General features: G+C 37.3%; 1 protein-coding gene across 1 annotated transcript in view; it reads right to left on the bottom strand.

Moving 5' to 3' along the window:
• BLOC1S5 (biogenesis of lysosomal organelles complex 1 subunit 5) overlaps positions 1 to 13645 on the bottom strand; it is a 45889-nt gene that overhangs the window by 20387 nt on the left and 11857 nt on the right. The window contains exon 3 of the mRNA XM_045497447.1: positions 4756 to 4885. Within this exon, the coding sequence (XP_045353403.1) occupies positions 4756 to 4885 (130 nt within the window). The remainder of the gene's footprint in view (positions 1 to 4755; positions 4886 to 13645) is intronic.

Here is a 13645-nt window from a genome sequence, read left to right as displayed (position 1 = left end):
AAGAAAAAAAGGCTGACAAGAGTATTCCAGAGGAAGCAAGTGCAAAGGCCTTGAAGTAGAAGAACGTTTGGCACATATTAGAAGAATAAGGAGGCCAGAGTAGCTCGAATGAAGTGTGGGAAAAGAAAATGGAAGGAAATAAAAGAGTGGGCGCCATTATGTAGAATCATCTAGGCCACTGTGAGGAGTCTGGCTGTTCTGTAAGCAAGAGGAGGAGATTCTGATATAGTAATGACAAGAGCCAAATTACATTTCAAACGGATCTTCAGACTCCTATGTGGAGAACAGATTATAGGCAGGAAAGGCATAAAGATGAGTTATGTGGTTACTAGAACAATCCAGGTGAGAGATCAGAGTGGCTCAGACCAGGGTGGCAGCAGTTAGTGAAGTGGTGAGGATGGTCAGATCCCAGTTATGTTCTCAAAGTTGTGCCCAAAAAATCTGTTAGTAAGCTACATGTGAGCAGAGGTAGGGAGAACAGAAAAGGGAGAGGCAGTGAGTGAAGAGGATGCTGGTAAAAATTCTAACAAGTAAAGTGCTATAAAATTTTTGGTTAATTTTAGGGACCTGGGTAGTTCAGTCAGTTGAGCGTCAGACTCTTGATTTTGGCTTAGATCATTATCCCAGGGTCATGGGATCAAGCCTCATGTTAAGCTTTGCTCTGAGTATGGAGCCTGCTTAAGATTCTCTCTCTCTCTCTCTCTCTCTCTCTCTCTCTCTCTCTCTTCCTCTGCCCCTCTCCCCTGCTCGGGCTTTCTCTCTCTCCCTAAAAAAAAAAAAAAAAAAAAAAAAAAATTGGTATTTTAAATCATTGACTTCTTAAACATTTCTAGGTAGAGACAGATTGAAGCAAAACCACACAAACTTAGTCCCATAAATCACTCACAAAATAAATAAAAAGTTAAAAAAAAAATAAAAGGTAAAAAATTCCATCACTTACTGAACAAGGAAAAATTATAATTGTATACTATAAACTTTGAAATGTGGTATGATGGCCAAGAACTGAGATTCCTAACCCCTAATTATTTCATCCCCCAAAAGTCAGAAAAAGGAAATAAGTTGACAAAATTGTTAGAACTCTAATATGCTTTAATTCGTACAGAAACAGATATGAGGGGTGGAGAAAGGCTCATAATATGTGAGAGACAGATGAAACAGACACAGCCTCCCTTCTGACAGAAAACCTAATAAAATTGTCCATAGGTGCTCCGTTATACAAAATCTCTCTTTATTAAAAGAGAGCAAACATATTGCATGAAATAAAAATTGAAAGTACAGGGCTAAGAAAACAAACAGAATTATAATATCATCATTAAAGATCCAGTAAACAAATGAGAAGGAAGTCAAGAGTCTAAGACTAAATAAATAAGTGGCAGCATTAGGACTTCAGGACAGAAAGCAAATACTATAAACCTTGATCAAGTTAAAAGTGAGGTTGGGGAAGAGAGTGGTGAGGGAAGCTGTGAATGTCTGAATGCCTCCAACTCTCAAGGCATTAATTAATGCAGAAATAATAACATCATGACTCTAACTTCTAAATGTTTTTTATAATATTTTTCCTTGAACGATCTTTTAGTAAATACTATCTTTTATGCAAAAGTGACTTATTTTAAGGTATTTCCTTCAGTTTTAAGTGTCTGTTGCGTTAAATTCAAATAAAATTAAAAATTAATACCTAAGCTTAAAAGGTCTATGACCCTCCCCATAAGACAAAACAAACAAACAAACAAAAACAAAACAAAAATAAAGACAAAAAAAATAGAGGTGCCTGGGTGGCTCAGTCGGTTAAACATCTGACTTCAGCTCAAGGTCATGATATCGCCAGTTTGTGAGTTCCAGCCCTGCGTCCAGCTCTGTGCTGACAGCTCAGAGCCTGCTTGGGATTCTGTGTCTCCCTCCCTCTCTTCCCCCTCCCCACTGGCATGTTCGCTCTCTCTTTCTCCCTCTCTTTCTCAAAAATACACATTAAAAAAAAAAAGTGTATGATCTCATTACCAAATGCGCTCTCTCCCTCATACCTGCCCAACTATTCATTCAGCTATCATGTCTCTAGCCATCCTTCTATTTGGATTTACACAAAGATGTCTAAAATGATGTTCACCAATGTTAAAAAGCAATGGTTATTTTCAGGTAGTTACTAGGGTGAGTTATTGCTTTCTTCCCCCCTTTTTTTTTTTCTTATTAAACATACATCCTTCTGCTTAAATAATAATAAAAAAATAAAGTCATGTCTCTCTAAAAAAAGAGGGAAGCAGGTAAGGAAAGAAAATTAATTTCCTATGACTGTGTTAGTTAACGTAAGGAAAACCCACAGGCTCTGTCCTTCTTACTCTAAAATCAAGGTCTAGGTCCTTAATACTAAGGCAAGATCTCCAGACAACGAATATGGTGAAATCTGTAAGTCTATTAAATAATTAATAAGCAGGGCATAGACACTAATACTGTTTTCAGGATTAAAAAATAACATAAAGGCTGTATCTTTTTTAATTTTTAATGTTTATTTATTTTTGAGAGAGACAGAGTGTGAGCAGGGAGGGGCAGAGAGAGAGGGAGACACAGAATCCCAAATAGGCTCCAGGCTCTGAGCTGTCAGCACAGAGCCTGAAGTGGGGCTCGAACCCACAAACCGCGAGATGATGACCTGAGCCGAAGTCGGACACTTAACCGAGCCACCCAGGTGCCCCCATAAAGGCTGTTATGTTGATGACTTTATGGGTTGCTTTTTTTGTACCCTCTGAGAACTCTCATTTACTTTTTGTGATTTTTAAAGGAACCACAGGTAAGTTTTTGTTCTAAAGCTTCTGGTCATCAAATCCAAAGACACTATACAAGGTGGGTGGCCACACAGCCAAAAGCGGAAACAGTTCCAAGCTGAGGATTCTGTAATTGGTCTACATTCCAATAATTCAAGATGTCCCCACCTTACTGCTCCACAGTTACCTAGCTCTGCACAACATGTGAGACCAGCAGCCGGAGGTCCACAGCTGCAGAGTTCTGAGCAGCACAGCTGACCGCACCACCAGCACAGGAAGAGATAAATGTGGCAGCTGTATTAACAGGCACAAAACAAAACTTACTCATCACTAGGCTTGTAGAGTACTACTTAGACCAGAATATACTCCACTACATTCCATATAAGCTGGCTTGCATGATTTTGTACAACTCCTTGATGAATCAGTATCGAAAATAAACAAGCCAGCACTCTGACTTAAAATGTCAGATTTTTAAACGTGCAATTCCCTGGGAACGACAGATGGGCCCAGGCAAAGCTTTAAAATTAAAGCACATAATCATCTCCATTCTACCTATGCTCATAATTCTTAGCAGAAAATACTTGGGCTGAAGCCTACTGAAGAAGCCTTCCATGCTTCTAGCAGGAAAACACCTCCAAAGCCATTTTTTAGGTCCACAGAGCTAATTACATCCAGAGTAGTCCACAGATCTTAAAACCTTAATTATCAACTTTGGATTTTATGTGTTTTAATTCTTCCTTTCAGGATACACTTACAGTCTGAACTCCATTTTACTAGTAATACTTTTCTATTTCATTGTGGAGACTACTTTTAAGAGGCTAGTCTTCACATCAGAAGTTATGTTAGCCCAAGAATGAATTAAATCAAAATAACCATTCACAGATTTTTACCAAGTTTTACCCAATTTATCTTTATGACTCAAAGTGTAGAAAAGAACAGTTACAGGCACATCTCAAATGCATACATAAGTAGTCTTACTAATAATCGAGTTTTTTAGTATAATATCTATAATGTTTGTCAGGGTTAAGGAAGTAATAGTCTGAACAAACAAATGATGTGTGTACTAAGATGCAAAAGCCTACAGTCAATTTTAGACTTTCTGCTGTTTCGTTCAAAGATACCAAATGTAATCTTGGGGCATTAATTCTCTCCAAGCCCCTTTTAGCATTAGAGTACATGAGACTAACTTGGACCTGAATACAAACACTTGCTAATTTCAATTATTAACCAAATCTCCCTACTGTATTCCTTCACAGGTCATTATATTACTGGCTAGTTTTGTTTTCTCTCCACCACCCCCACCACCACCCCCCCCACCCCGCTCCCCAGAAAGGTACTTTTTCATTTGCACTTCAGTAATCCATCATTATTTGCCAACATTATCTACCCTCACACAAGCTGAACAGTGTCAGTATGGATCTAGATCCAAGGAGAAACCTTGAGTTTTTGACATACTTCTAATTTTAAAATCAGTTAGTAATAAAACTCCTTTTATTTTATATGTTTAATAAGTATTCTTTTTTTAATATCTCTCCACATTACAATATTTTGCTTAATGAAAAAAGTTATAAAATGTTTACAAACATTTATGATGGGATCCTTTTTTTTAAAAAAGTTAAAAATTCTAGTATCCTGTTTGAAAAACAAGTTTCATTTCACTGCCTAATTCTTAGTCATCAAACTTCTTATGCATAATTAAATTTAAAAAAAGGTAAATAATGCTGCAATTTTCTCACATCCTAAAAGGACTGCTCATCTTGTGTACCCCAGATGCACACATCTCACTTTGGAGATTAATGCTCTCAACATCGTTGGCAACACACATTAATCACTAGATAGTCACATGCTCTGTGACAGGGCTTCCATTTTATAGGTTTTGATTAAGAATCCTCTCTCCACCTACTACCAAAACACTGAAGGAAATACATTTTGGCATAGCATTCATTTGAAATAAAACAGCGTTAAAAAACAAAACAAAAACACACAAAAAACGCTGGCTTACATCTCTGGAGAACTTGGCTTAAGTCGTCCTGCATTATTTCCCTACATTTGGGAAGAGTATGTTCATTTGTTTCATGGATCATATTCTTCAAATTTTCAAGAACTCGCATTTCTCGAAGTCCCCGTTTTTCCTATTAAAAGAAAGTAAATTATGAATACATATTGTGTCTTAAATCTCAGTAATTACTTTCTGGGATTTCCACCCAGGTTTTGGTTATATGTTATTACTGAAATTTACACAGCTTTCTTCCAATTATTTGGCAATAAATGAAGTCACAACCTGGAAGCATTTTTTAATTATGAAATGCTTAAAAAGCTGCAGTGAGTAATATTTTTATAGCAATGTTTAAAAATGGGCACGAGAAGGGGCGCCTGGGTGGCTCAGCTGGTTAAGCGTCTAGTCAGCTCAGGTCATGAGCTCGCCATTCATGAGTTCGAGCCCCACACTGGGCTCCCTGCTATCAGTGCAGAGCCTGCCTGGAATTCTCTGTCTCCTTTTCTCTCTGCCCCTCCCTCTCCCCCTCTCTCTGTCAAAAATAAACATAAAAAAATTTTTTTAATGGGCATGAGAAATAGTAAATGAACCAAAAGAGGCCTAGATTGCCACAAATTTCATTCTGTACATCAGGGAAATTAAGACACCCTTGATCTAATTTTACTTTTGTTGTTTTTATATAAAATACATAATAACAGGTCCTACTATTACGCTGTTTTTAAAACTAATTCCATTTTTCTCAAAAATGCGCCGTAAAGGGAATACTTTCCTATGCAGAAAAGAGTTAACACTGACCACTGTCCTTAGAAAGGCCTACTTGCATGGTTGGCCTTCGGCTGGGGGCTGGAAACTTGACCAGTAAATAGTTCCCTACACTGGTATAAAACTTTCCATAAATGAAAAGACACATCTTTTCTTCTGGGAGTTTGGAATTTTGATACATGCTGGGCAGAGAGTGCCTACTTGACCAGTCACCAATCAAATCCCTGGACTCCTATACTCAGGTGAGCTTCTCCAGTAGACATTTCACATGTGTTGTCACAGCTCATTGCTGGGGGACTGAAGAACATCTGTGTGACTCCACTGGGAGAGGACTCTGGGAAGCTTCTATTTGGTTTTCTCCAAACTTCTTGTCACACACCTGTTCCCTTTGTTGATTTTGCTCTATATCCTTTTGCCATATTAAAGCCTAGCTACCAATATGACCATATGCTAAGGCCTATTTAGTCAATCGCTGAACCTGGATGTGGTCCTGATCCCTAACACACCCTGCTTCAGAAAGCAGACTTTAACACTACCTACCACTACACTTGAGGGTAGGCCAGTGACTTGGTTCCAAGGAACAGAGTAGGGAAAGAGAAAAATATTAACTGCACGGTGGAGACAATGAAAGTTGACATCATCAGTAATGTCATGGTGATAACATGTACCCTCTGATGTAATGTGACAAGAAGGGCACTTCCCCAAAACCCATAACCCCAGTCTAATCTGAAAAAAAAAAACACCAGACAAACCCAGATTGGGGGACATTCTACAGGATACTGGCCAGTATTCAAGACTGTGAAAGTCATGAAAAACATGGAAAGAGATAACTGTCACAGACCAAAGAAGGCTAGCAGGACTGACAAGTAAACGCAATGTGGTACCCTGGATAAGGTCCCAGAACAAAAAGAGAACTGTAATGGAAAAACTGGTGAAACCTGAATAATGTCTGGTATTTCATCAATAGTAACATACCAATGTTAATTTCTTAGTTTTTACCCATTTAGTATGGTAATATAAGGCATTAATAGCGACAGAAACTGAGTGAGGGTAAGGTATAGGAGAACTCTTTATACTAACTGAGCAACTTTAATGTCAATCTAAAATTAATACAAAATAAAAAGTTCACTAAAAAAAGAAGGGCAGTTAACTTGACTGTAGAGAAGTAATAAGTTAGTTGTGACACTGGGGTTTTTGTTTTGTTTTGAGCCATTCTTATGGAGCAGCTATGGCTAGGTTTTGACTCTAATATTTCCATAGTAAAAAATTAAAAAGTCATACGAAAGTTGAGAAAGAATAAACAATGAATCCTGTACTTATCACCAATCAACAATTCTTAACTCCTGGCTGATTTTTTTCCCCCTGTAACATTCCATACATCCTCCTACCCACAATCCTAGATTATTTTGAAGCAAATCCTGGACAGCATATAATTTCAACTGTAAATATTTCAACATCTATCTTTAAAAGACAAAGACTCTTCTTAAGAAAAAAAAATACACCTCTCTGCCCCTTCTCCCCTCACTCTCACTCACTTACACACACACTCAATTCTTTAATATCATTAAATATCAAAGTCGTATTCCCATTTCCTCAAATATCCCATTAATGTTCTTTTTGATCCCCGTTTAAACCCAAATCTAAGGAAAACATATATTGCAATTGGTTAGTATGTTTCTTAATTTTTTTTTTAATCTATAGATTTCCCCTCCATCACTTTTGTCTTTGCAATTTGTTGAAAAAAGTTGAGTCATCTGTTCTGCAGTTTCCCACAGTCTGTTATTTGGCTGAATGAATCCCCATGGTGTAATTTAACATATCCCTTTGTCTGTTCTCCTTCCTGTAAATTAGTAGTTAGAACTAGAGGCTTGATCAGATTCAGGGTTTTGTTTTGGTTTTTGTTTGCAGGAATATTTCAGAGGGAGGTGGGTTGTGTACTTTCAGCAGGATGTTGGTAGCATTCCGTCTTCATTTATCAGCAGGAATAACCTCTGTAAAGGGAAATTTCCCCATAACCACTTGGTTACTCTGAGGAATGTTTACATATGCAAGGCAAAATAAAACACTTGATTACTTCCTCTTACTTAACAGTTTAACTTATTTAACAAAAATAATGATATGGTTCCCTAGTATTCTCTAAAGGTTTCTGTTTGTTCTATGCATTCCTATGACTCATAGATTTAACGATTTTGAAGTTCTTCAAGCCATTACAGTATTTTTCCTTATTGGTGCTCAAACTGTCCTATTTTTGTCCGGTGGGAGCCTAGTTAAGTTGGCTCTGCAATGCTTCAGACAAAATTCTATGTTCTTTAGTAGCCTCTCTGCTTCTGATACGAATGGGTGCTCTAGGCTCACCTAGTACATTTCTAGACTCAGACTTGGAATCAGCAGGTCTCTAAACGCCACTATTTAGAAATCGTACTTAGAGAATGATCACTGGGGGTGCTCACTGCTACCATGTCAGTCATTATTTCTAGGCCTTTTAGTGAACAAGGCTATGAAATAGGTGTTTTTATTTTTTTTTAATGTTTGGTTTTTTTTGAGAGAGAGAGCATTCACATGAGACTGCAACTGGGGAAGGTACAGCAAGGGAGAGAGAGAATCCCAAGCAGACTCCTCACTGTCAGTGCAGAACCCAACACAAGGCTCGATCCCACAAACCAAACCATGAGATCATGACCTGAGTCTAAATCAAAAGTAGGACACTTAACCCACGTGCCCCAAGGTATCTGTTTTTAAAAGATGCATTTTAATGGGGCACCTGGGTGGCTCAGTCAGTCAGAAGTCTAACTTGATTTCAGCTCAGGTCATGATCTCACAGTTCATGGGTTCGAGCCCTGCATCAGGCTCTGCACTCACAGTGCAGAGCCTGCTTGGGATTCTCTCTTTTCCTCTCTCTCTCTGCCCCTCCCCTGTTAGTTCTCTCTCTCCCTCTCAAAAAGAAATAAAAACATTAAAAATAACTTTTAAAAAGATGCAATTTAAGTTTATAATCACAAATTAAGAAAAATAACGCTTTTAATTATACTTCTCAGTCTTGTGTCTCTTTGCAGTTCTCCAAACACCAGACAGAACTACAATTTACTTTATCACTACTTCAATCAAACAACAGCAACACTAGTATCAACAAAATGATTACTGAAAACAGATTAAGGGTTTGTTGTTGTTGCTGTTTTGAAGGGATATTCGACCATATATGCACAAATTACTACGTTTTATAGTTACTTGGAACGATTTCTTTCTGCATGGCAATGCCACCATCCAGAAAGACAGGTTTGCTTTTTTACATTTCACTTGATTTTTTAGGGATTGTTCCTTAAAAATTTCCTTTTAAATTATGTAAGATATTTACATGTCTCCAAAACTGTATTAAAAAAAATACACACACACACACATATATATATCTATATATAGACCTATATATATAAAGTCTAGCTTCTATGTATGTCTTTGCGTTGTATTACCTCCTCTCTCTTTAGGTAATTCTTTTAAAACTTTATCCTACTACTGTCTTAAGTATAAGGATACACATCCATATATATATATATATATATATGTGCATATACACATGCATTACATATATATACACGAAGGTATATATAAATGTATATATGTATTTATTCATATGTATAAGTATATATATATTTTCAATTCCTTCTTAAATGTAAACATGATATACAGACTTTTCTTATTTCACTTTATGAAATTCATAAACACACACACAATGTATATCATCTTTGTGTGATCATGTGGTCTATTTGTTCTTTTTTGGTATATCTTTCAGCATTGAGAAAAATTTGGTGTTTCTGTTCTCATGGTTATGTTTATATTAGTACTTATAGAATACCCTTGGTCTCCATGTATTTGGTTATTGTCAGTTGGTTCCCTACTATAAGCAACAACATTCAAGGCTTCACAAAACCCTCTGCCATCCGTCCATGTCTTCCTCTAGTTTCTGATACCACAGAAGCTTTTTAGCTGTTTAGCTGGTGATTTGGTCATTTGGTATTTTGGGGATACCCTGTCCCCTGGTTTTATTATAGATGTTGCCTGATTTTGCTACCCTAGTAGTTCTGTTTCTATAGACAGATTGAAGCAAAAAAATCCCAAAACAAAACAACACAACAAAAAACTATGTCAAAGCTTGCTGCCATCTTCCCCCCATGTCATTGGAATCTGAATGAATCAAGATAATAAAGATTATTTCATTTCTTATGGTGCATTTTTTCTTTGTCAAGATGCAAAGGAATGGTCTCTCAATTCAAATACAAAGACAATGAAGAACAGAGAGTGGAGTTCTGCAGTTCTACTCAGGGTATAGGTCTTACTTGGGGGGGGGCGGTCAATGGATGGGCTTTGGGGTTCCAGAATCCCCTTGAAATTGTACTCAAATTGAATACATATAGGTGTTCTATGCATTTCTCTGGGAGAAAAAAAATTCTTCAAGGACACCTTGACTTACTAATGTTAAGAGCCACTATCAAAGTTAAAATATAAAGTTAAGAATCCCTATGAAAACACCAACAGCGTTTTTCAGAAATACAGCAAATACTGAACTTTGTATGAAACCACAAAAGACCCCAAATACCAAAAACAGTCCTGAGAGAGAAGAACAAAGCTGGAGGTATCCTAATCTCAGATTTCAAGATATACTAGAAAGCTGTAGCAATCAAAACAAAAAGACCCCTACATCAATGGAACAGAATAGAGAGCCCAGAAATAAATCCGTGTTTATATAATCAATGAAGCTATGACAAAGGAGGCAAGAATATGCAGTGAGGAAAAGATAGTCTCCTCAATAAATAGTGCTAGGGAAACTGGACAGCCACATGCAAAAGAATAAAACTGGACCACTTATTTTACCTGATACACAAAAATAAACTCAAAATGGATTGAAACCATAAATATCCTAGAAAATACAGACAGTGATCTCTTTTATATTGGTCTCAGGCAAAAGAAGCAAAGCAAATATAAACCATGGGACTACACCAAAATAAAAAGTTTTTGCACTAGGGCGCCTGCACGGCCCAGTCAGTTAAGCGTCCGACTTTGGCTCAGGTCTTCTCATGGTTCGTGAGTTTGAGCCTCACAACAGGCCCTGGGCTGACAGCTCAGAGCCTGGAGCCTGCTTCAGATTCTATGTCTCTTCTCTCTCTCTCAAAAATAAATAAACATTAAAAAAAAAAAGTTTTGCACAGCCAAGGAAACCATCAACAACATGAAAAGGCAACCTACTAAATGGGTGAAGATATTTGCATGATATATCTGATACGCAGTTAATATCCAAAATACATAAATAACTTATATAATTCAACACCAAATAACAAATAATCCAATTAAAAAATGGGCAGAGGACCTAAACCAACTTCTTTTTAAGATATATGCACAGCCAACAGACACATGAAAAGATGCTCAACATCACTAATGATCAGGGAAATGCAAATCAAAACCTCACACTTGTCAGAATAGCTAGAATCAAGAAGATAAGAAACACCAAGTGCTGGCAAGGATGTGGAGAACAAGGAACCCTTATGTACTGTTGGTGGGAATGTAAACTGGTACAAACAGTGTGGAAAACAGTATGGAGGTTCCTCAAGAAACTAAAACTAGAAATACCATTCAATTCAGTAATTCCACTACTGGGTATTTACCCAAAGAAAATGAAAACACACGGGGTGCCTATGCAGCTCAGTCGGTTAAGCATCTGACTTTGGCTCAGGTCATGATCTCACGGCTCGTGAGTTTGAGCCCTGCTTTGGGCTCTGTGCTGATGGCTCAGAGCCTGGAGCCTGCTTCGGATTCTGTGTCTCCCTCTCTCTCTGCCCCTCCCCTGCTCATGCTCTCTCTCTCTCTCTCAATAATAAATGAGCATTAAAAAAAATTTAAAAGAAAATGAAAACACACACCCCTATACCACACCATTATTTCCAATAGCTAAGCTATGGAAGCAACCCAAGTGTCCACCAATAGATGAATGGATACAGAAGATGTGGGATGTGTATGTGTGTACACACACACACACACACACACACACACACACACACACACGTGCGCACACACTGGAATATTACTCACTCATAAAAAAGAATGAGATCTTGGCATTTGCAATGACATGAATGGACCTAGCACTTACTACGTTAAGTGAAATAAGTTAGATGGAAAAGGACAAATACCATGTGATTTCACTTATATGTGGAATCTAAACAACAAAACAAACAAGAAGCAGAAACAGACCCATAAATAAAGAAAACAAAGAAATGGTTGCCAGAAGGGAGGGAGGTGGGAGGATGGGCAAAATGAAATGAAAGCGGAGGACAAGTACAGGCTTCTACTTATGGAAGAAGTCTCAAGGACAGAAGGCTCAGCAGAGGGAATACAGTCAATGGTACTGTTAATAGCATCACATGGTAACAGATGGTAGCTACACTTATGGTGAGTACAGCATAACACCGACTTGCTGAATTACTAATTTGTACACCTGAAACGAATGTAACGTGTTGTGTCAATTATACTTCAATAAAAATAAAGATAAAAAAGAACCACTTATTTAAAGGGTTATTTCTTCTAGCAGGAAATTGGGAGTCTCATGTTGTAGAAAGGGAGTTTATAGCCTCGTTCATTTAAACAACATATAGGCCCAATGATAGTGTTAGAAAAGACGTTAGAAATTAGAAAACAGTCTCGCCCTTGAACTTACCCTCTGGTACGTGCCTGTTTTTATGCTGGTATTTTTGACCAAGGTGTACTGTTGACACTCATTACAAAAGGAAGACTATTTAACATCTATTTAACTGCATATATATTCACGTATATTCTGGTGCATAAATATCAAAGCTCAGCACTAATGAAGCTTGGCTTCTGATGTGTAACACTCCATAAAATCACACAGTTAATTTCTAAGTTGAAATGAATAGCAAGTGCTCATGTAATGTTCTTAAAACAGTGCCTGGTTAAGTATGTGTTCAAAAGTGCTAGCAATTATTAATAATATTAGTACAGTTACTATAACCTTTACATTTAAGATGTAATTTGATAGTGTTAGAAAGGAAATGGGAGACCAATATAAGAATTTAAAATTTTCTTTCAATCACTAAACTGGTCAGTCCAACAAGATTTAAAACCATATTGTATATACATATGTTTATTATATGCTACATGGGACATGCTTTACCCTGATATTTAATAATCTGCCAGTTACTCCAATAATCTATTAACCAAAAATGAGAGATTAGGACATCAAGTGAAATTCTAGCTTGACGTGTCTGCCTTTTGAAGGATTTTCTCTTCATGAATTCAATCCACGTTCAAATTCATCGACACAATCCCTCCTGACTCCTGCAATTACTGTACTTACTTGAATACCTTTGTTTTTTAGCCTCTAATTATAATCATCATTTCCTCCATTTTTTTTTTCCTACTTGCTAACATCTATTTTCCTTTCTCAGCTCAAACACCATCCCTTCTATGAAAACTTTCCTCCCAGCTCTGTGGGGAGTTGTTTCTGGAGTTGTTTCCTCCTGAGATCTCAAGTGCTTTGTGCTTATTTTATCATAATAATTCCACCATGAAAATTCACTGTTTATAGGCCTTCTCCCTAGACTGTCAACTTCCTGGAGATAGACTGTTTCTTATTTATTTTTATATACCTACTGTGACAGATAGTTCTGGATCCATTCTCCTCCTCTTTCTTCCTATCAGTCTCCAAGTACTATTTGAGGTGGTATATGTGCCTGTACACAGACTGCTTCTCGTTCCCATCTGCCTTCCTTTTTGCTACATGAAACGCAGATATCATGGTTGGAGTTTCCAGAGCCACCTTATAAGCATAAGGGTAAGAGCAACACTGCAGGGAGGTAGAAGGCAAAGTTAGAAGAAAAAGCTGACATCACAGAGCCCTAGGCTCCAGGTATTGTGAGAGAAATATAAATACTTGTTAAAGACACTATTTTTCAGGTGTTTGTTACTAGTACCTAAACACATTCCTTACTGATACACGTAGGTAATCAACAACTGTTCAATAAAGCACTGAAGGAATAAAATTTGCTAAAAATGAAATAAGCAATCAGAGGAGAAGTATTGGGGGGATGGGCAAAATGGGTGGACAGTGGGAGTCATGAGCTTCCAGTTACAAAAT

Source organism: Leopardus geoffroyi, chromosome B2 (assembly GCF_018350155.1).
Source record: "Leopardus geoffroyi isolate Oge1 chromosome B2, O.geoffroyi_Oge1_pat1.0, whole genome shotgun sequence".
NCBI lineage: Eukaryota > Metazoa > Chordata > Mammalia > Carnivora > Felidae > Leopardus > Leopardus geoffroyi.
Note: the sequence above shows the minus strand (reverse complement) of the source record. Positions and strands in the feature narration are given on the sequence as shown.